Source organism: Helianthus annuus, chromosome 14, assembly GCF_002127325.2.
Source record: "Helianthus annuus cultivar XRQ/B chromosome 14, HanXRQr2.0-SUNRISE, whole genome shotgun sequence".
Classification (NCBI taxonomy): domain Eukaryota; kingdom Viridiplantae; phylum Streptophyta; class Magnoliopsida; order Asterales; family Asteraceae; genus Helianthus; species Helianthus annuus.
The window spans coordinates 76,369,132-76,391,159 of record NC_035446.2 but is presented as its reverse complement, the minus strand read 5'-3'; the positions used below and the strand labels follow the sequence as shown (position 1 = coordinate 76,391,159).

Here is a 22,028-nt window from a genome sequence, read left to right as displayed (position 1 = left end):
TTCAGTCTGGGAGGCTGGAAGGATAGTCTAGTGGGACTAGGAGATTCAGTCTGGGAGGCTGGAAGGATAGTCTAGTGGGACTAGAAGATTCAGTCTGAGAGGCTGGAAGGATAGTCTAGTGGGACTAGGAGATTCAGTCTGAGAGGCTGGAAGGATAGTCTAGTGGGACTAGAGGGTTCAGTCTGAGAGGCTGGGAGGATAGACTAATGGGACTAGGGGAATTACTTGATTGCTTATTGATGACTAACATGCTTATTTGATTATATGATCGATTATTTGTGCATGTACATCACGTAGGAATCGCGAATATTAACTCGGGTACACACTATTATCCACATTGTCTATGATATTCTAAACTCCCCGAGCAGGCAGCCTACGCATAACAAAACACTAGCGCACGGGAATACATGGAACTCAATTTTTACGTCCACGGATGTCGGGGTACATCACTTTCTACATGGCACACGACGCTAGTGCACAGGTATACGTGGAACTTAAGCTTACATCAACAGAGGTTGAAGTACGTCACATACGACTATCGAGGCGAGGCCTTTGAAAAGACGCGATGGCGCAATTCAACGACGACGCTAGATTCCTGTCAGCAGGAGAACTAACGGCCAGGAAATGACAACTTGTCACGCGATCCTGCAACGACACGAATCACTCCAAGGAAAAGACGTATGTCTCCACATCCCCCCTATTTCGGTTAACGACGGTAATGTCACCTAACAATTGGTCGTCACACAAAACCCCAGGTAAAGTCCTCAAATATCTATTATTGAAATTTCGAATTTCACGCTCACTGAGTAGATTTTCGTGTCTCTACTCCTCTTAAGGGTCATTGTATCACGATCATTTCTTTACAAGTTACATACATGGTTTTTCGTTGTGACCATGCCGAAAGTTATCTTGTTGATACATATGTTTATTGCCGGATTGCGCTAAAACCAAGTTCAATTGTTTGAACTTGTCCATTACACATGCTCGATTCAAAACACCATATGATGTATTGAAAACATCATATTCAAATTCGTATTAACAAGCGTTTCATTTGTTCCGAGTCGAAGTAAACTTGTTTGGTATTCGACTCCATTAAATTGTCTGTTGATTTCGACACCATGTGATAGTGATTTTCATTAGTTTGAAGCTTGCGCTAAACTCGTTTACGCATCTCATACACGGATCTAAAAATTTATTGATTGTTTTCCAATTCACTTCGATTTATTATATCAAAGCGGTCTTAATACAATAGTGTGTTAAGACAATGGTACACAAATTCATTTTTACATTCCGGTGTACCTACTAACGGTTCTTTCATTATCGATCGAAAATTTTGCGATACCCATTGCTTCTTCACCTTCGATCGAAAACATTATTTCTTTGATGTTCAAATTTCAATTGAAAATTCTATGATGTCATTTGAAACAAACTTTCGGATTCACCTTATTACGCTTTCATTTGACTTCAAATACGGTGGATTTGTTTGATCACCGCTATTATTGAATTATTTGAATCACTACGACACCTTGTGGTGTCAGTACAAACTTGTAGCTTGGGCTAATCATGATTGAGCGTTTCATGCAAAACACAGGTGATACTTGTTCGATCACCGATATTATTGAATTGTTTCATTCATTGCGACACCTTGAGGCGTCGGTATAACTTGCAGCTTGTGCTGATCACGATCGAGCATTTCATGCAAACTATTATATTTGAGATTGTTGATTTTAAGTTCATCCAGTGGATGTTATCACTTCTAGTACTCGTTTACATGTTATAAACGTTCATATGGAATTCGATTGGTCGAAGTTCCTGTTCATTGTTGGATCCTGTTAACTTAGTCACATTAGTGACTGTATCTATACATCTTGTTCCCTTGACATCAACTTTTGAAGAGATAACCTAGTCTAAATTTCGAGGACGAAATTTCTGTAACAGGGGGAGAATGTGACAACCGGTAATTTACGCCATTAATTACGTGATTAACAAATGATTAACGCAATAATAAATCGTGTTTACAGCGCAAATAAACTTAAATTAGGCCTTTGGAGTGCCTAGGAACATCCATACGACTTTACAGTGCGCGAACGGTGGTTACAGAGGAATCTGCTAAATATTACGCGACAACGAACTGAAACCGTACGAAACACTGACGACACCGACAATTATGGTGGTTACACGAATATTTTTATGCTTATGAAGTATGGGTCGCGATATCAGGTCTCGTAGGAATTACGGGTCACTTGCACATAAGATGGGCTTGCGGGCCCTGGGCCCAAACACAAAACCCACAAGCCTAAACCTGCGCATATTATACTAGATCTATTTCTTAAGGATCTATACAAGATCTCACCAAAATCCCTTGAAAATCTTGACAAAATATTCATAAAATCTACAAAAGATTTTGTTTCAATGGATATAGCACGTGACCTGAATGTAAAATAAATACACATAAGACCTAAGATCAACAAATCTCTATATAAAGGGGGCCATATGTAGAGATCAAATACACACAAACCACAAAACCATTTGCCTGCTTTCCCCTCATCTCTCTTTTAACTTACATACACATCTCACAATACACTCATATTACTCTCACTCTCTCTCGGTTATACTCACAGACAAACCCACAAAAAAAATTTAGAGCACACACTCAAAGGATATCAAAACCTATCCATCTTTCTTTCCTCCTTCTCGATTACATAATAAATAAACAACAGCAGATTTCATTCCTTCTTTTCTTGTGAATGAAACCCAAACCAAACACTCACTCACCCACCCCCCCCCCCTTGTGTTTCGGATTCAATGGCCAGCCAACCACCGTGGTGGTGGCGGCGCATGACGGTGGCGATAGAGGAGAAGAGAGAGAGAGCTGCGGAGAGAAGAGAGAGAGGACCGGCGGACCGGCGGTCGGAGCCACGGACCGCCGTCGGAGCCTCGGACCAGCGGTCTTCACCTTTATCCGGTAAGTTTTCCGTTCAGCAGAGATTTTGGTGCAAATCCGGGTGTGTGGTTCGAGTGTTGTTCGGGTCGACTCAGGTCACTTTCGGTCCGACGGTTTTAGGTTCTGTCCTATGAGTCATCCGGTAAAAATCCATCCTTCATCTTTTGTTTCTGAAAGTTGATATTGATAATGATGCTGATGATGATATTGTTGCTGTTAATAATGAGGATGATGGTGTTACGGTGACGGAGGTGCGGCTCCGGTGGGTGTCACGATAGTGGTGGTGGTGCCACGGTTCTGTTTCGAGTTTGTTCCGGGTCAACAGTGGTCAACAGGGAGTTCGGGTGACGCCTCGGGTTCCGGGTCAGATCTAGTATGGTTTGGGTTCGGGTCGGCAATTTTGGCGGGTCCGGTTTGGTCAGATTTGCCAGCTTCATAAGCGGCTCGGGTTGACTCGGTCAACCCAGTGAGTCGACTCGGTCAACCCAGTCAACTCAGTCAACTCAGCAAGTTGACTCGGTCAGCTCAGTTTTCGACACGAGAAGATGGTAAAGATTTCACGGCGCAATACATTTCGTTATTCTTATAATTTTATATATTCCGTGAACGAGCTCAACCGATAACTTTAGCGACTATTTACACTTTAATTTGGCATATTTGATATATATTGCGTGAATTGATTGAATTTTGATAAAAATAGCGACAACTTGTGTTGTCGGGACGTCCAAAAACAGAGGAAACTCTGCCCGTTTTTCATGAAAATCCGTAAAAACAACACGCGCCTTATTATATAACGAAAACAAATCGGGTTCAAACGACTTTTTACTAATGCATGCTATTTCTACGACACTTACAACTTACGAGAACAACGATACGAAAATTATTTCGACAACAAAAATAAATATAGTTATTATTATATTTATTTCAAATAACTCGAATCCTTTGTAAATAAATATAGTATATATATTTATTTCAAATATCCCGCGACACGATTTCGCCTTATAAAATAAATATAGTTTTTATATTTATTTCAGATATCATACGACAAACAAAACGAGTTCTTTTAAAAAAATAAAAAATAAAATAAATATAGTTATATATTTATTTTCAAATGCAACTCGAGGATTCTTTTGTAGAAATAACTCTTTTATACTTATGTCAAACGCCTTAACGGCATATGTATACATATATTGATAATTTTCAAAACGCGATATATAATACAAGTCTATTATATATTACTTTCATACGAATATTCCTATATATCAACGTACGACTTCATAAAATGAAGCTAAACAAGTATAACTTAATCATTCTCATTAAGTTAACTACATACCGTTAAATCAACGATTCGGTAGAGCTCGGTAACACGTAGTTACCGTTTTTGCTTAGAAACTTATTAGATATTCCATGTTAGGAATATTGTAGAATGCACGCTAGCAAGCCACGTCTTGGAAACGACATCATCGAAGTCATAATTAGCTAGCTTTGCACAGGAATATTCAGGCGAGTTCATAACCCCCACTTTTTACTACTGTTTTACATTCTTTTTGTAAATGTTTTCGGGGTGGAAAGACATGCAAAATTTTCAGAAACATACAAAGTTTTGAACAAACGCAAAACTCGTATTTCTAAATCATATCACGAATGGATTTCGAGAAACTCAAATGATTTACGAAAGGTTTATACTAAACATACCGGTTTTTACAAAACAAATGCTTATTTTCGAAATATGAATGATTTTTCATAACTAAGGAGTCAGTCAGGGTGGCTGGGAAGGTTCAGTCAGGGTGGCTGGGAAAGTTCAGTCAGGGTGGCTGGGAAAGCTCAGTCAGGGTGGCTGGGGGGGCTCAGCCAGGGTGGCTAAGGTGGAATATATGTTACAGTAATTACGAAAAAATTTTACACGGTATGTTTAACGTAAGGAGGTGTTATACGGTCATGTGAGTGGATAGGAACAACATGGGGCCATTAGTCCTCATGGAGGGACCGAGGGACAGGAGCGGTAGATCTATCTGGGTGTAGCGAGCCCAGCCCCCGGCCAAACTAGAAACGGACCGTGGGGTGACTTTGTCCACATACTTTGCCGTGGCGAAATCTGCTAGGTTTGAGTCTCCCTATTTGCACTTCACATATGTCAGTGGCCTTGCAAACCATTGGTGATCACAAGTCCTCTTACACTGCTACATACCAGGGATTTTATACTTACGGAAACTTTTAGTTCATACAAATTAACTACCATGTTTTATACAAATCCAAAGAATTATGGGGGTATAGAGTCAAGGTCAGGGTGGGCATTGACGGTTATGCGAACATTACAAAGACAAGGCTTTACAAATACATGGTCTTATGAACATAACGTGTTACAAACACAACGTTTCCATATAACTTGGCAAGAAAATGATTTTTAAATTCATTTTCTCAATACTATTTCAAAAACCGGTTACCAAAGATTTATTTCAAACCTTTCACAACTCAAAAGATTTATTTCAGATCTTTTACAAACAAACTATGAACTCGCTCAACTTTATGTTGACTTTTTCGCATGTTCTTTCTCAGGTTGCATTTCTAATACAAGGAACGGTTGGAGTAGGAGGACCATGAAGAGTCGAGTACTTAGTGGGCGTTCAGTTTCTGGAAAGACTTAGTTTATTTGCTTCCGCTGTGCAATGAAGATACCAGTCCAGTCACGCCAATGCTCTGATAATTTCGGGGTGTGACATTTATGTTGAGTTTTTCGCATGTTCTTTCTCAGGTTACATTTTCAAATTATGGCACGGTTGGAATAGGAGAACCCATTGGGATTCGAGTACTTAGTGGGCGTTCAACTTTCTAGAAGTCTTAGCATTTTATACATCCGCTGTGCAATGAAGATACCAGTCAGATCACACCAACTCTGATTTTGCAGAGTGTGACAGCATTAAAGACCTTTGAGATTTAAACTATTTCTTGGGTCTTGAAGTTTCATTTACTGATAATGGTCTTTTTCTAACCCAGACGAAATATGCTAAAGATATTCTTCTAAGGGCCAATATATATGACTCTAAGTCGGTAAGCACACCTTTGGCTCCTCATGAGTCTTTCACTACAGATTGGGTGCCTTGTTCAGATCCTACTCTCTACCGGTCATTGGTTAGAGCCTTGCAGTATTTAACATAAACTAGAGTAGATTTATCTTATACTGTCAATCAAGTTTCACAATGCCTTCATGCCCCAACTGATCATTTTTAGTTAGTTAAAAGAATCCACATATATGCTAAAGGCACAATTTCTTTTGGTCTCACCTATAGTCGACCTCACACATCTTCTATTGTGGGATGTTCTGATGCTAATTGAGCCCGTCGTCTAGAAACACGTCGCTCTACTTATGGCTATTCGGTTTTCCTTGGCGGCAACCTTGTGTCTTGTGTCTTGCAGTGCGAAGAAGCAACCCACGGTATCATGATCTAGTTATGAATCTGAATATAGAGTCATGGCAAATACTGCTGCAAAAATTGTGTGGATCACATATCTTTTACGAGAGATGCATGCTTTACTTCCAGATCGACCGACTCTACTATATGACAACAAAAGAGCACCGTTTATGACTCAAAAATCCTACTTCACATAAGCATGCTAAACATATTGATTTAGATTATCACTTCATCAGGGAGCATGTCACATTTGGAAAACTTAACAAAAAGTTTGTCCCAGACAATCTCTTGATGGTAGATATTTTCACAAGGAATATTCCCCATGCTTAGTTTGAGAACTTCCGTGTCATGCTTCGTCTTGAATCGCTGTTATTTCCGGTGAAGTGGGTATTAGATGAAGGCATATGCTATTGATTGTATTGATTTGTATAATTATTTATTTTGGTCAACTCCTTAATTATTGGAGTGATTATTGTAACTATCATTGATATTATTAATATATTAGTGATCCATCCCACATGATACGTATGAGGTTGATTTCACAATCGGGACCTCTTTTTTAAGTTATATTATCTTTTGATACAATAGGGACCTCTTTTTTAAGTTATATTATCTTTTGAGTGATTAAAAAAAATAGATTTGATGTGATTTGAGTTCAGTATATTAATTGCCAACCTACTTACACGTTTATTTTAAACTTTAAAATGAAAATAAAGATGAACAATTTCTTTAATACGTTATCCAATCTTTTCAAATAACTAATACCAACCTGCCCCATAAGGCCATAAATAACCATCTGTTTTTCTTAAAATATAACAAAAGCCCTGCAACAATTCTACTCAAATCATTCATCAATGGCGACTTCATCTTTCATCTCTTCACTGCCCTCATTTCACATCTCAATCTCCAAGAAAAAGAAAGTTTCAACAAAGATCATGGCAGTTATGACACCACAAACATCTAACCGTAAACCATCAACCACTGGTTCAGTTGGGTTCTTTTCTTTTTCATCATATATGTGTATTTTTATTACAACTTTGTAGTAAACTTCAGCTTAATGTTGTTAAAGATTGGTATATATCATGGGTTTTGGGTTAAATTTTGTCTCATATCATCAAGTTTTCAACTTGATGGTTTGGTGATCATTCACTTGGGTTCTTTTCTTTTTGATCATATATGTATCTTTGATTAGAAATGTGTAGTAAATTTTAGTTTGATGCTGTTAAAGATTGGTTTATGATCATGGGTTTCGGGTTAAATTTGGTCTGGTATCATCAAGTTTTCAACTTGATTGTGGTTTGGTAGTGAATTGGTTTAATTTTTGAATTTGCAGGTGAAAAGTGGGATGACAATGACAGAGAAGATCTTTGCTAGAGCATCCGAAAGAACCCAGTTGAGCCCTGGTGAGAATGTTTGGGTTAACGTTGACATGTTGATGACCCATGATGTTTGTGGCCCAGGCGCGATAGGGGTTTTCAAGAAAGAGTTTGGAGACGATGCAAAGGTAACCGAATTCGGTTTTTCAGTTTGTTGCTTGACTTGTTTTCATTGCGTATCTAGTCTTACTTGCGTACTAGCTAGCATTTACCTCTATGGTCATGTTAGAACAATTTCGCGCGTATAGTCACTAGACACAATCTTTGATCGCGTGTCTACTTATACTCACGTGCTAGCTTTTAAGTGGTCATGTTAGAACAAGTTTACCGTGTATCTACTTTTACTTGTGTCAGTGGCGATCCTAAAAAAATTTTTGGACCTAGGGGTATCTTAATATTTGTACAGAGGTATATGATACGTTAAATGGAGAATAAAGAAATGAATTGCACTAGTATTGTACTTCGCCGACAAAATTGAGGGGTAGCCCGGACTACCCCTAATTACATGCTAGATCCGCCAGTGCTTGTGTATTGGCCTTTAAGTCTATGATTATGTCATAACCATTTCATGCATATCGTAAATAGACACGTCAATCTTTGATCGCGTATATACTTTCACGCAAACGTCCTTCGTCTACCATAAAAAATGATACACGAATCAGATTTGTGTATCTACGTTTTGTTTTGTACTCGTATAAGTTGTAACTCATGGTTTGTGTACTATATAAAGGTATGGGACCGTGAAAAGGTTGTCCTCATACCCGACCATTATATATTCACAAGTGATGAAAGAGCAAACCGGAATGTTGCTATCTTAAGGGACTTCGCCAACGAGCAAAACATCAAATACTTCTATGATATAACCGACCGTGGTGATTTCAAGGTAAACCTGTTTCAAAAGTCGGTTAATGATCCAAGTACATTGGTGGTTTAAAAAATGATGCTATATGTTTGACAGGCTAATCCTGATTATAAAGGTGTATGCCATATTGCTCTTGCACAAGAAGGCCATTGTAGACCTGGAGAGGTTCGGGTTCCTTAACTATTTAGTGTGATCCGATGTATTTTAAAAGGCAAAATGCGTGTATCCAACTGCTGTCTCATTTCAATTTATGTAACCTACATATGTAAAAACCAAAAAGGATCTAACATATCTACGGGTCACCCAAGAAAGATCAAACTTTTCATACGGGTCACCCAAAAAGGATCAAACTTTTCATACGGGTCACCCGAAAGGGATCAAATTTTTCGTACGGGTCACCCAGAAAGTATCAAACTTTTCATACGGGTCACCCAAAAGGGATCAAATTTTTCGTACAGGTCACCCAGAAAGTATCAAACTTTTCATACGGGTCACCCAAAAGGGATCAAATTTTTCGTACGGGTCACTTAAAAAGGATCAAACTTTTCATACGGGTAAAAGGGATCAAACTTCACTTACGGGTCACTAAAAAGGATCAAACTTTTCGATCGGGTCACCCAAAAAGGATCAAATTTTTCATACGGGTCACCCAAAAGTGGTCGAACTTCTGGTACGCATCACCCATAAAAGATCAAAATTTTCATACGGCCACCCAAAAATAATCAAACTTTTCATAAGGGTCACCCCAAAAGGGATCAAATTTTGAACACGGGTCACCCAAAAAGATCCAACTTTTCTTATGGGTCACCCAAAAAGGATCAAACTTCCTGTATGGGTGACCCGAAACAGAAAAGTTTAGGTTACATATGATGAATATAAAGTAGATTACTTAAAACGAAACAAGACAGAAAGTTGGTTATTTGTGCATTTTGGCCCGATTTAAATGCTAAGTTACACTATGACATGATCCACTGACTCCTTTATACTCTTCCATCAGATCCTAGTAGGTACTGATTCTCACACGTGTACAGCTGGAGCATTCGGCCAGTTTGCTACAGGGATCGGAAATACAGATGCTGGTTTTGTGTTAGGGACTGGAAAACTTTTGCTCAAGGTTTGTAAGTGCATTGGTATCCTGCATCATTTTACCTGTACATACCAAGTCAATCGAAACTTTTTTATATATCTTTTTTCATGACCAACTTTAATAGGTGCCTCCAACTTTAAGATTTGTACTGGATGGAGAAATGCCAGATTATCTCCTTGCAAAGGATTTGATTCTGCAAGTAAGTTTTAATTACCTTAGTAGTACAATATCTATGCTTGCACTTTTATCATTATTATATATATAGTTATATTTTTATATGTGATATACATTATAAAGCAATGGAGTTTACACCCCTTACAGTCTTGGTTCACTAACCTCGCATTTGTAGATAATCGGTGAAATATCAGTATCCGGTGCAACCTATAAAGCAATGGAGTTTGTTGGTACAACTATTGAAAATCTATCTGTAAGTTGGTTTTTTTTTTTTTGCTTTAATCTAAGCATACAACTAACTTGTAAAACGTTTTATTTATCTTGTGATTTGCTATATACAGATGGAAGAAAGAATGACATTATGCAATATGGTTGTTGAGGCCGGGGGTAAGAATGGTATTGTTCCAGCCGATGCTACTACGTTTAAATACCTCGAGGTTAGTTTCGTTCTTTTACATTGGTGGATGAGGATTTACTGAAAATTATGTAATAAGAAATTTTCGTTTCAGGACAAAACTTCACTGTCATATGAACCGGTCTACAGTGATGCTCAAGCAGGGTAACTCCATCTTTTATCTTACGATCAGATGACATTTCTGATTATGTGTCAATCTACTTACGTCGTCTCTGAAATTCACACTATTTTATTAAACTTTATATACAGATATTTGGCCGAGTACAGAATTGATGTCACGAAACTGGAACCACTTGTGGCAAAGGTTAATATATTATATCCCTCTTTGTTTAATAAAATGCCGAAAAGGAATTAGTAAATGGTCAAATGTAGCATCAGCATGTGCAAATTCATGTAAATATGTTCTCGTTTTAACTTGCAGCCTCATTCTCCCGATAATCGTGGTTTAGCAAGGGAATGCAAAGACGTTAAACTAGACCGAGTATACATCGGATCGTGCACTGGAGGCAAAACCGAGGATTTTGTAGCTGCTGCTAAACTTCTGCTAGCTTCTGTAAGCCTTTTATAACTCAAGTTTTTTTTAAGCCCGGCTCATTTACGCCCCTAATAATTTGTGTGGATGATATAATGCTTAAGTAAACTGTGTGCAGGGTGATAAGGTCAAAGTTCCTACTTTCATTGTCCCGGCTACTCAAAAGGTCTGCTTTAATATGTTCACTATTATCAAGCTAACTTGTGCTTGATGCTTGAACAATGGTTATAACCGAGCAATATTTGGTAGGTGTGGATGGACTTGTATACACTACCAGTGCCAGGATCGGGTGGCAAAACGTGCTCGCAAATATTTGAACAAGCGGGGTGTGATTCACCTAGGAGTCCTAGTTGTGGCGCTTGTGTGGGCGGTCCACTCGATACTTATGCGCGCATGAATGAACCTCAGGCAAGTAGTTTCTTGTGTAAATCTATCTTTTGGTGTGTGGAAACTTCTAATATGATGATTGATGATGGCAGATTTGTTTGTCAACTACTAACCGAAACTTTCCGGGTCGAATGGGACACAAAGAAGGTCAAATATATCTGGCTTCACCTTATACTGCTGCAGCTTCGGCTTTGACCGGTTTTGTTACTGATCCAAGAGAGTTTTTGCATTGAGGTTAAATTAGTGATAATATCATAATATGGTAATTGTTCATGAAATAAGAATGGCTCCCTGCAATAAGATCACTAGCCAATGGTCCGGGTGTTGTATGTAACATTATTGTTATTGTAACGTAAACAACTGGTTTTTTTGTACGTGACATTATATTAGTGTAACATTCATTACAAAAAAAAAACAATTTTAAGTGAAAACCGCATATACACACAATGGACCGTCTTTTTTTTTTCTTATGAATGAAATAAAGGATTTTTTTTGGAAGACAAGGAATCTTTGATTATTAAGTAAGTCATAAGAAACTTCAAAATTATAGAATAAAGTGCGTTAGGTCTCTCCTACCCTCAAAACACTTGCTTTTTTGGAATAAACATTACATAAACTAGGAATAATGGTTTTAAATAATTCTAACTATCGTTCAAACTTAAAAAATAACTAGTGGAGGTCTCACATTTTTACATATTGCAAACCAATGGACCTTTACAACTTTAATTTATTTTTGTCCCATTTTTCTTTTCTGTTAGAAATTAAGGTTCTGTTAGTAAAAGTCCATTGGTTTACAATATGTGAAACTGTGGGACCACCACTGGTTATTTTTTAAGTTGGGGCCGTCGCCAGCGAACGGCTAATAGTTCGGTTTTCGGTTAACCATTTTCAATAACCGAAAAAGTCCGAACCGAACCGATAAGTTACCATTCATATTATTTTAAGTTAAAGTTGTTTAATTGTTTAATCCAATGCTAGTATAAATTATTGATTTTATTCTTGAATGTAAAGTGTTTATAATAAAAAAAAAACATTATATGTTTATTTATAATTGAAATGATTTATTTATTACCTAGAAGAAATAACAAAATTTAATACAAAAATATAATGATCTTCAAATTATTATAAATTAATTAAAACTTTAAAGAAACATAAAAATGTAGATTAGATGGTTAGGTTTATGTAAGCAACTAGGTTAGTTCCCCGTGTGTTACACGGGTTGAACAATTTAAACTATATAGTATAGATATTTCCTGTAAATGCAAAACAAAGACAGAGACATTTACATACCATATTGACATAAATGAGTTAATATAAATGTAACCCATCAACTCGTACATATTAATTAATGTCGTAGAGTTCGATAAGACGGCTCTAATGTCGGTTGAATGAGGTCAATCAGAGTCTATTTGATACCCTTTGTACGACTTCTTATTTTTTGAATCTTTGTATTTGATTCTAAACCTATTATTAATATTATTGATAATAATTTTAGTTATATATATCAATAATATATTTAGTCTAACATATTAATATTATTATGAATTTCGAAACTTGTTTATTTATTATGAATTTCAAAACTTGTTTAGCTAGGATTTAAGATTCTATTGAAGTTTTAGTTTAATAATAGGTTGTTGAATTAATAATAAGAATTTGTATTAGATTAGATTAAACATTATTATTATTTGTATTAGAATAGATTAAATATTATTATTATTAGTATTATTAATAATTTTAATCAATTAAATGAGAGAATGACAAGTGTCCCAAAACAGGTTTCTTTTATTATATAGTATATAGATAGAGTCGTCAAGATTTATCTTTAAAAAATAAGTTTTGATGTACTATTTACTTATTATAACATTTTACTATATTTTTTTATTTTATTATTAGGTTAAAAAGACATGTATTACATGGGGTTGAATCATGTTTTATGATACATTCAAAAATTATGAGATACAATGATTTTAGTTAGTTTTATGAAGCTTCATGCTTATTTGTTATTTCATTTATAAAACACTCGTCTCAAATTTGTATTCAAGAGAAATCGGCTAGGTTTGTGCATTCTAACATGTACAAACATAAGGTAAATGCACGAAATAATTTCACATATAACATATTTCATAAATGGTGGCATTATATAAAACGTTATCTGTCTATTTTTTTCATTCAATAAGCATACTATATGTTTAAAGACATATAGTTGAATTAACATTCATCAATAAATAGAAAAGGTTAATATACCGTTGAGAAAAAACCAAATATGTTTTAAAATTAACTTAACATGATTTATAAATGTCTTGACGACTAAGGTGTTAACAGATAACATAAATTTATTTAACCCGTATAATACATGGTTTTATAACCTAGTAAATTTATTTTTACTGCAATACACATCTTTTCTAAAGCATAATTTATTTTTATAACCTAATAAATATTTAAAGAAATATCAGGGGAAAATTTGGTGACTTCAAGAGAAAAAGGAGGATAAAAGATCTAAGTTTTATGATGGTTTTATTTAAATTTGTCTAGGAGATATAATAAAAGATATGTCTATTAGTTTTTAAATATATATATATATATATATATATATATATATATATATTGTGTAGAATGAGAAGAGGAATTCACGGATCCATGGGTGGATAGGATGATGAGATTTTAATTATTAGTCTCTGATTTTATTATTAAGGATATATCATATATATTATGATTTATAAAATTATTAATATATAATTATTATAAATATTATAAATATATTTTAGGCGGAAAAATCTCGAGATTACTCCATAGAATGCAACGTGTCCATCATATGGTTTCTTTTATTATATAGTATATAGATATTAATTAAAAGAGGTTAGCTATAATAAATTAAATGTAAACATATAAGAAAGATTTTTATATTTAAATTATACTTTTTATTTTTTGAATCTTACATAATTTTATTTTAAAAACCGAAATAACCGAAAAACCAAATCGAATCGGCGTAAAAACCGAAACCGAACGGTTTTAAAAAACCGAAAACCAACATTTCGGTTTTAATTTTGCCCAAAAACTGAACCGGATCGAACCGTGCACACCCCGCAAATATTGGAACGTACTAGACACTTTTCCCCTTGCATCAGACTGGTGGGTATGGGCATGGCCAAGGGCGCTGTTGGCCCTTTAACGTCGGGTACACCACCCTGGGTTAGCGTTTTGGTAGGCGTTGCCAGGTTGGCGTGGCAATAGTGCTTGGCATGGGGCGCTGGCCTGGGGTGACATGTCTGACAATGGTTGGCTGGGTGTTGATGACCGTTTGGCTAGCCGTGTCGAGCAATGCCCCCCCAACACCGGCCTGACCACGCCCATTCCACATCCCACTTTTTTTAGTGTGGACTGATAGAGCCTACACCTGCCACGTGTCAAACAATGCCCCCAACACAAATCCTGAAGCCATGGTCATGACACCTGTAACATAGGTGCTGTGGATGTCATTGTCAACTCACTGTACTAACGTGGACGGATGATATTCAATGGGCCTGTGAAGATGAATGAGACTGAAAACGATTTTCAGGCCCACCTTACTGAAAAATATTTTGGCTTAACTTTTAATGCCCTTTTTGAATCTGTACTTTAACTTGCTTCATTAATGAGTTTATAACAACCTGATGAATATGAAGATATATAATAAATTCTTAATTTTTTTGTGTAATTGTAAAATATACTTTTAAAAATGTATATAAATATTTGTATATTTATGTTTTAGAGTTTTACTTATGTAAGTTTAACTTATTGTCTTTTCAAGTTATGTAGAGGTTGTTTTATTTCATATTTAAATTTTAAAAAAAACTTTGTTAAATAACATTTCAAATAAATTATATAATACTTTATTTTTGCTTGTATTAAGTTTTTAATAAGATACTAAAAGTTAATAAGCTATTGAAATAAATAAAGTTTTATAACCCTTTGACAAATGTTGGTTTTTGATTGGGCTATAAAATATGATTTCATGTGTAGTGGTGACCTGGGTGAACTTCCAGTCTCTTCCTTGTGTATCATTCGACATGTGATTGTCTAGTCAGTAAAAGAGTACTATGAGGTTTAAAGTTAAAAATGGTGAATTAGTATAATGCCTTATAATGCCCTTTGCAATAATTACCAAAATATTTATTTATTTGAAAATTAAAACAAATAATATTTCATTAAATAAATAAAAATTACATAAATACTAAAACACAAACAAATAATAATATTTGACTTAATTTTCATTTTCACTTTCTTCGTACTTGTCTTCATCTTGGCATTCGTCCTCATCTTCGCCTTCCTCTTCTTCTCCACCCTCGTTTGGAATATACCGAACTGACCATGCATGTTGGACCAAAATCCATCAAATATATTATTCCTTAAAAAAACAAATATATATACTATAAACTAACTAAAAAAATATGAATGAATGTATTTTTTAAAAGATTGTAGTGTACCGTGACAAAAATACTCCAAGGTATTGCACGTTGTTTTCTCAGCCATCTTTAAATACTCATCGTTGATGTCCTTCGTGTTTCCCTATGCAAGCACGCGTAATGCTGAAGTACAACTTTTGAATAACGTTAAATTCAAGCGTCCCTCTCGCATCTGGGTTTTGCTTAAAGTAATCAAACTTGTTTTCCAAGTCTCCGGCAATGCGTAGAAATAGTCTCCGGCAATGCCTACAAATAAACGTTTACTCATCCGGAAACGACGTCTAAAAACGTTTGGGTTTGGGTAAGTCGGTGCTTCGTCAAGGTAATCTTTCATCAAACGAGCGTTTGCCAACAGTCAGTTTCGTTCTATATATTCTCTTGGAAAATTTTGGCGTGGAGGGCAACTAACGTGTTTCATATACCTCGCCGCAAGTTGACACCCACTCATAACCGCCTCTTGCTCAACCTCCTCGTCGGTCGACTCGCCCGCATCGGCTAAACTCTTCGTAATAATAATTGGCAACGGATGAGGAAGACGTGGGAGAATCCACTTTTGTAGAAAATGGTGTGGTGTTGTGTATATTTTTTGTGGTATTCTGAGTTGTGAGTGTGTATACATATAGATATTGAATTTGAAAAAAAATAAAAAAAATAATAATATAGCCGTTAATGAGCCGTTACACAACGTTCCGATTGGTCAAGACTTTTTCAACCTGGCGTTTTTAGGGCCACGCCCAAGCCAAACCACGAAGAAAAATGCCCATAGAGGCGATTGGCCTACCGTTGTGGGGCGTTTTGGGCCCAATCCACGCCCAAATACCCCAACTGCAGGTGGTCAAATAATATTTATATTTAAGCCTTCTGTATTGTTTTATTTTGATGTAAAGTTACTAGTTAGACATAGATTTTATCTTTCAAAATATTACAAGAAAGAAGACTTTCCAAAGACGTTGTACAGCAATTAGAGATTGGTTGTTTGTAGACTCACAAAACACCATCTAGAAAATGGCTTAGTCATGTAAATATTATTTGCATTCATATATGTAGTATATAATACAGAATATTTACATGCTAATAACTATTTAAGAATATTCAAATTGCACAAATAAGAAGTTTGGTAAAATAATGTTTTTATAACTTCAAATACAAAACATAAACAAGTTTTCCTCCCATAAACGGAAAGGTGAGCGTTTTTTCTATCTAGTTCTCCTCCTATTGTCCGTCATCATTTTTTTCCCTCTCTCCCACTCAATACTCTCTCTCTCTCTAACGAATACCCGCACCGACACACACATCCAAATGCACACACACACATGCTTATACTTGAGATCATTTTGTTCATATATGTTAGTATTGGAGAAGATTGATTGTTTCATGAATCATGCTAACAATTTACACATTTTTATAGGCATTCTATTTATTGTTATTTGTACTTAGTATATTGATAATGTGTCATCCAGATGAAATTCTAACCTATCATCCATACCAAGTGAACCTCAACCTCTCATCAACATAAAAATTGTTTGTAAGTAGCAACTAGCAAGTATGAATCCAACTTCTTTACCATTTAATACAATGTTTTGCTGTTTTTTACCAAATTATTTAATTTGTTGTAATGAATAGTATAAAGTGGTAATGTGTGAATAAAATTGTAAGAAAGTATCAAGTATATCATATATAAAATAGAGTTAATTGCCATTTTAGTCCCTGTAATTTGATCCATTTTGCCAGTTTAGTCCAAAGGTTTCATTTTTAACATCTGGATCCAAAAAGGTTTCATCGTTGCCATTTTGGTCCAACTGACTTAACTCCATCCATATCTGTTAAAGCTGCCAAGGGCATTTTTGTTAGATATGAATGGAGTTAAGTCAGCTGGACCAAAATGAAATGACAAAAATGCCCTTGACAGCTTTAACAGATATGGATGGAGTTAAGTCAGTTGGACCAAAATGGCAACGATGAAACCTTTTTGGATCCAGATGTTAAAAATGAAACCTTTGGACTAAACTGGCAAAATGGCCCAAACCACAAGGACTAAAATGGCAATTTACTCTATAACATAAGAAAAAGTTCCAAGTATATTGCAACAAATAAATTCTCTCTTCATATATCAATAAAATGGTGAAAATTCATTAAACACACTAAGAGTATTCATAAATCATTGAAATTTATACGATTTGGTTCATGATTTACGGTTTGAGAAAGTAGGTTTAACGCTTAAGTTCACATTTACCTTTGTCGTTTTCTTACCCACGATATTCACGAACTATCTTTATTATAAAACTAATGTAATACATAATAAACAGTTTTAAGTTTTAAAAAAAAAAAGTTGTTCAAACTGCTAAACGAGCCGTTTTTCGAAATATCAATTATTGATATAGTCAATAACTTTTGTCAAGACCGATCGAAAACAAACCCATTATCACAAACCTTTGAAGAAAGAGATTGAAAGGATGAACAATTAGCATATATGGCTTTAAGCCATGAATGTCCAAGGTCTCACAACATAAATAAAAGTTACATCTTTCCTTCATCTTTCCCACCATTAACAAACATTCCCTCCTTCCAAATATACCAAAAACTTTAATTTTAGTTCACCTAGTAATGGATTTGAAAAAGACCAAAGAAAGAACCCACCTCAAAAATTGGATCTTTGGTTCTTGATTCCTGTGACCAACTCTCATCTCATCTCCCTTTCAATAATCTGCACCCAAAAATTTTTAAAAATTATTAAAATAAAGCAAACAAAAATCTATAATCACTCTCATTTCAAGTTTAGTTGACATACCATCATGTTTCTTTGCTGCATTTTTAGCAAATAATACAAATATTACTAAAAATCCAACTCCTGCTGCCCCTCCCAAGATAATTGCCACTGTCTTCCCTGTATTTGAATCTGTTCCTACAAACCCACATCAAGAAATTACACAAATTTCTAATATAATGGTTTTTATAGCAATTCAAAATATAAAATATCGTTTTTTTCACTTGGGTAATTATTTAATGATTCATTTTTATAGCCATTGAGATCTTACTGTACAAATATAGCAATTCCGGATATATATTTTTTAACAACTTTTTTATTTTACCTTGACAATTTTGCTTATTTGTTTTTTTTTAAATCAGCCGGTTTTAACCCGAACCTATTTTTATCAACCTGTTTTGACCCAAATCAAAATAGACTTGTTTTAAGTCGGCCCGACCAGACCCGTTCTGAGCTGAGCCGTCACCGGACCCACCCGTTTTCCGGGCCTAATCAACACCAGTTGTTTTAACAAAACCCATTTGACCCAACTTATTTTGAGCATAGCCCATTTTACCCAAACCAAATTGAACTTGCTTTAAGTCGGACCGTTCTGACTCGTTACCTAACCAGCCTATTTTGAGCATTACCTGTTTTAACCCAAACTAAACCGAACTTGTTTTAAGTCGGCCTGTTCTGACCCGTTACCCGACCCGCCTGTTTTTTTCCGGGCCTACTCAAAACCAGCTGTTTGAACAGATGAAGATGGGCATAAATCACTTAATCAGCCATACCTGATGAAGAAGAAGAAGAAGGTGAAGAATACGAAGAATCTGACGAAGAAGAATATGAAGAATCCGATGAAGATGAAGCTGAAGAAGATGATGATTTCTTAGGGTTAGGCATCCCATTAGGATAATAACTATAACTCACAAAACACCTATGCAAATATATCTGCCCAGAAGTTGAACCCCCACACTCCACTTCAGCCCTCTGCACTGCACTTTTCACACACTCCCCACAATCTTCACCCCCTAAATCCCCTTGACACTGCCCCAACACATACAAAGACTCATAACTTGTAGTATAAAACCCCCCATTCCCATTCCCATTCCCAATCCCACTTTCCAAAGCTGAAAATGCTGAATCCCTCCTCTCTTCAAACCCACCACCACCATTACTTGACCCACAAGTCTTGTACAGCAACTCCATCCCAGATATTTGAGCAAACCCTGCAACCTCATACAACATATAACACCCTAAAAGCTGCAATCTTGCAGCCACTGTCTTCCCACAAAGCTTGTCCATCAAGATTGGCAGCCTGCTCACACAGTTGTAGCATTCAAGATTGCTTAGATCCCCTCTGCATTGAAAAAGCCCTGAAATTGTTGCTGACCCAGTTCCACTTGTTGTCTTGAAAAACTTTGCTTTTGAAGATTGTTGGATTAGTGTTCCAAAGATTGCAGATAGTGCAGATGAGTATACCCCATTTGGGTCTTGTAGAGTTTGTTGTGCACATCCTTTGTATACTAAGTTTGTGTTGTCTGGTGCAGAGTTAACCATTTGGGTCATGAATATCAAGAACAGGAACAAGAAAGGTGTTTGAGAAGACATTCTTGATAAGGGTTTTGGGTGGATAAAATTAAAAAATTTTAAAATTTAAATCATGGGTGTGGAAGCTTTGAAGAAGAGATTTGATGGTGTTCTTGAGATTGAGATTGAGATGGAGATGGGATGTGTTAGTGTTAGTAAAGTAAAGTAATGGTTTAGATTCTTGAAGTAGATTTTAGGTTTTGGGGCTTTGGTGTTTGGTGTACCTTTTTAACTTTATGAGAGGATATTGGTTGTTTGCAAAAAAGGTGCATATCATGTGAATGTTATATTGTGAGTTTTTGCTTAATTGGTCTATTTTGCTTGTTTCAAGAATTATTAGTTTATTTCAAATGTGTATTTTAAAAATAGGTACAAGAGAATAAGAACAAAATCATGTTTAAAAAATGAAAAGATTCTTTGTAAAGATAAGGAGACGAGACATGTGATTAAGTTCAACATCTCTCGACACTCTCACCAACTTGGAGTTGTGAAGATTGATTGTTGTTTTCGGGATGGAAAGATCGTTTTAGGGTATGTTTGGTAAAAGTGGCTCGGCTAGAAGCTGGTGGCTGGAAGCTGGTAGCTGTAGCTTTTTAGATATATTTAGATGTTTGGCAAAGTAGCTGTAGCTTTTAATAAAATATATAAAATAACCAAAATAGACATAATTAAAAACTTCATTATCTTTAGAGGTTAAAATAGTCATTTTTCCCTAAAAGCTTGTAGCTCCTTCTAAACGCTACTAGTAGGAGCGTTCAACCATAAGTTTCAAGCTCATTCAACCAAACAAGACTTTTTATTGAGTATGAGGTTTTTCTTAAGAGCTTAAAGCTAGAAGTTCCTAAAAGTTTCATGCCAAACATACCCTAAGTGAGAGTTGGAGAGCACCTCGGTTGGGATGGCTTGTGTCTGTCCTTCAAATATACGACGATTAGGGGTGACGTTGGCAACGTCTGAAATTATAGTTACAAGTTAAGCAATTTTAATTTAAATAGTTTAGCTTAATATCTTTTTTTATTTTGTTATATTTCATACGAAGCATGTTTTTATAAATTGATTTCCATTTTCCAATCTTATGTGACGTGTTGTTCGCTTGTAACGTAGATGTGTGTATGATCCGCACACGTGTGAATTTGTATTCCTATGCATAAAGTCGATTACACCATTAACATGGTTTATGTCAAGATCCTTAGTATATAATACAAACATTTACCATCATCGTTTCTAAGAATCCATAAGATATTACTAGATTTAAAGAGAATCTAAAGTAAAAGAGAAGACAAACAAGTAACATCGCTCTTTTTAAGTGTACAACATATTAACAATATCCGTGTTTTAGGCTCCATAAGGATAGATATTGAATGGTAGAATCTACTTGCTAGTTTAATAGCTTAAAGCCACTCTTCTTTGTGAAATAGTGGTTTGCCACATTGACCAACTGTAAAAGATATCAAATACATATTTTTATATTTACTTACAAAAATGAAAGAATAACAAGTAATACTTTATTTTGTGGGTTAAAAAGGCACAACTAAATGATCTAATAGTAGTATAATTTAATAGGTAAGTTGATAGAATATATGATAATATCAATCCAATATAATACTTCGTTAATAATTTGAAATGCATTAGATCATTAAGCTAATATATTGTTTGGTATATATATATTAATTTGTACAAGTTTGTTAGTTTGTATTAACTTTTTTTACAAGTTTGTTGTTTGTAATATAAAAATGAAAAAAATAATAACAAATACATTAATATAACAAAAAAAATTTATAACAATCTCGCAAAAATGAAAATAATAATAATAACAATAAAAAAGGTTAAACATTTAAAGAGTTAACTGTCATTTTTGTCCCTGTGGTTTGTTCACTTTTGACATTTCAGACTAATTTTAAAAAAAATGCATCAGCTTCCTCCCTGGCATACTGGAAACGTGTCACTTCAGCTCAAGAATTAAAACACGGATAGGTTAAATGAAGGGTATTATTGTCAATTCATAAAATAAGGTGAAAATAAAAGATATGTGAATTGACAATAATACCCTTCATTTAACATGT

At 35.3% G+C, this 22,028-nt stretch overlaps 2 protein-coding genes and 1 long non-coding RNA gene across 4 annotated transcripts; 1 reads left to right on the top strand and 2 right to left on the bottom strand.

Annotated features, from left to right (window-relative positions):
• The first annotated feature begins 7,097 nt into the window (after window positions 1-7,097).
• Window positions 7,098-11,602, top strand: LOC110908498 (3-isopropylmalate dehydratase large subunit, chloroplastic). Its single transcript, XM_022153448.2, has 14 exons — window positions 7,098-7,343; window positions 7,688-7,858; window positions 8,461-8,613; window positions 8,689-8,757; window positions 9,590-9,706; window positions 9,804-9,878; window positions 10,029-10,106; window positions 10,195-10,290; window positions 10,363-10,412; window positions 10,518-10,572; window positions 10,690-10,821; window positions 10,919-10,966; window positions 11,050-11,208; window positions 11,280-11,602. The coding sequence occupies exons 1-14, from the start codon at window positions 7,209-7,211 to the stop codon at window positions 11,418-11,420; spliced, it is 1,479 nt and encodes a 492-aa protein (XP_022009140.1). The 5' UTR covers window positions 7,098-7,208; the 3' UTR covers window positions 11,421-11,602.
• Window positions 11,603-15,351: 3,749 nt separating this feature from the next.
• LOC110905502 lies at window positions 15,352-17,322 on the bottom strand. The gene is made up of 2 exons (XR_002573179.2): window positions 15,651-17,322; window positions 15,352-15,528 (listed from the first exon to the last, which is right to left on the bottom strand). It is a non-coding gene; the product is annotated as an uncharacterized LOC110905502 (long non-coding RNA).
• Window positions 17,323-18,060: 738 nt separating this feature from the next.
• LOC110908500 (plasmodesmata-located protein 2) lies at window positions 18,061-20,290 on the bottom strand. 2 transcript variants are annotated; one of them, XM_022153449.2, is made up of 3 exons: window positions 19,167-20,290; window positions 18,418-18,531; window positions 18,061-18,333 (listed from the first exon to the last, which is right to left on the bottom strand). In XM_022153449.2, exons 1-3 carry the CDS (start codon window positions 19,984-19,986, stop codon window positions 18,326-18,328), a joined length of 942 nt encoding a protein of 313 aa, XP_022009141.1. In that variant the 5' UTR covers window positions 19,987-20,290; the 3' UTR covers window positions 18,061-18,325. The 2 variants fall into 2 exon arrangements, with proteins under 2 accessions (XP_022009141.1, XP_022009142.1); XM_022153450.2 differs by having other exon boundaries at window positions 18,418-18,525.
• Between the last annotated feature and the right edge of the window lie 1,738 nt (window positions 20,291-22,028).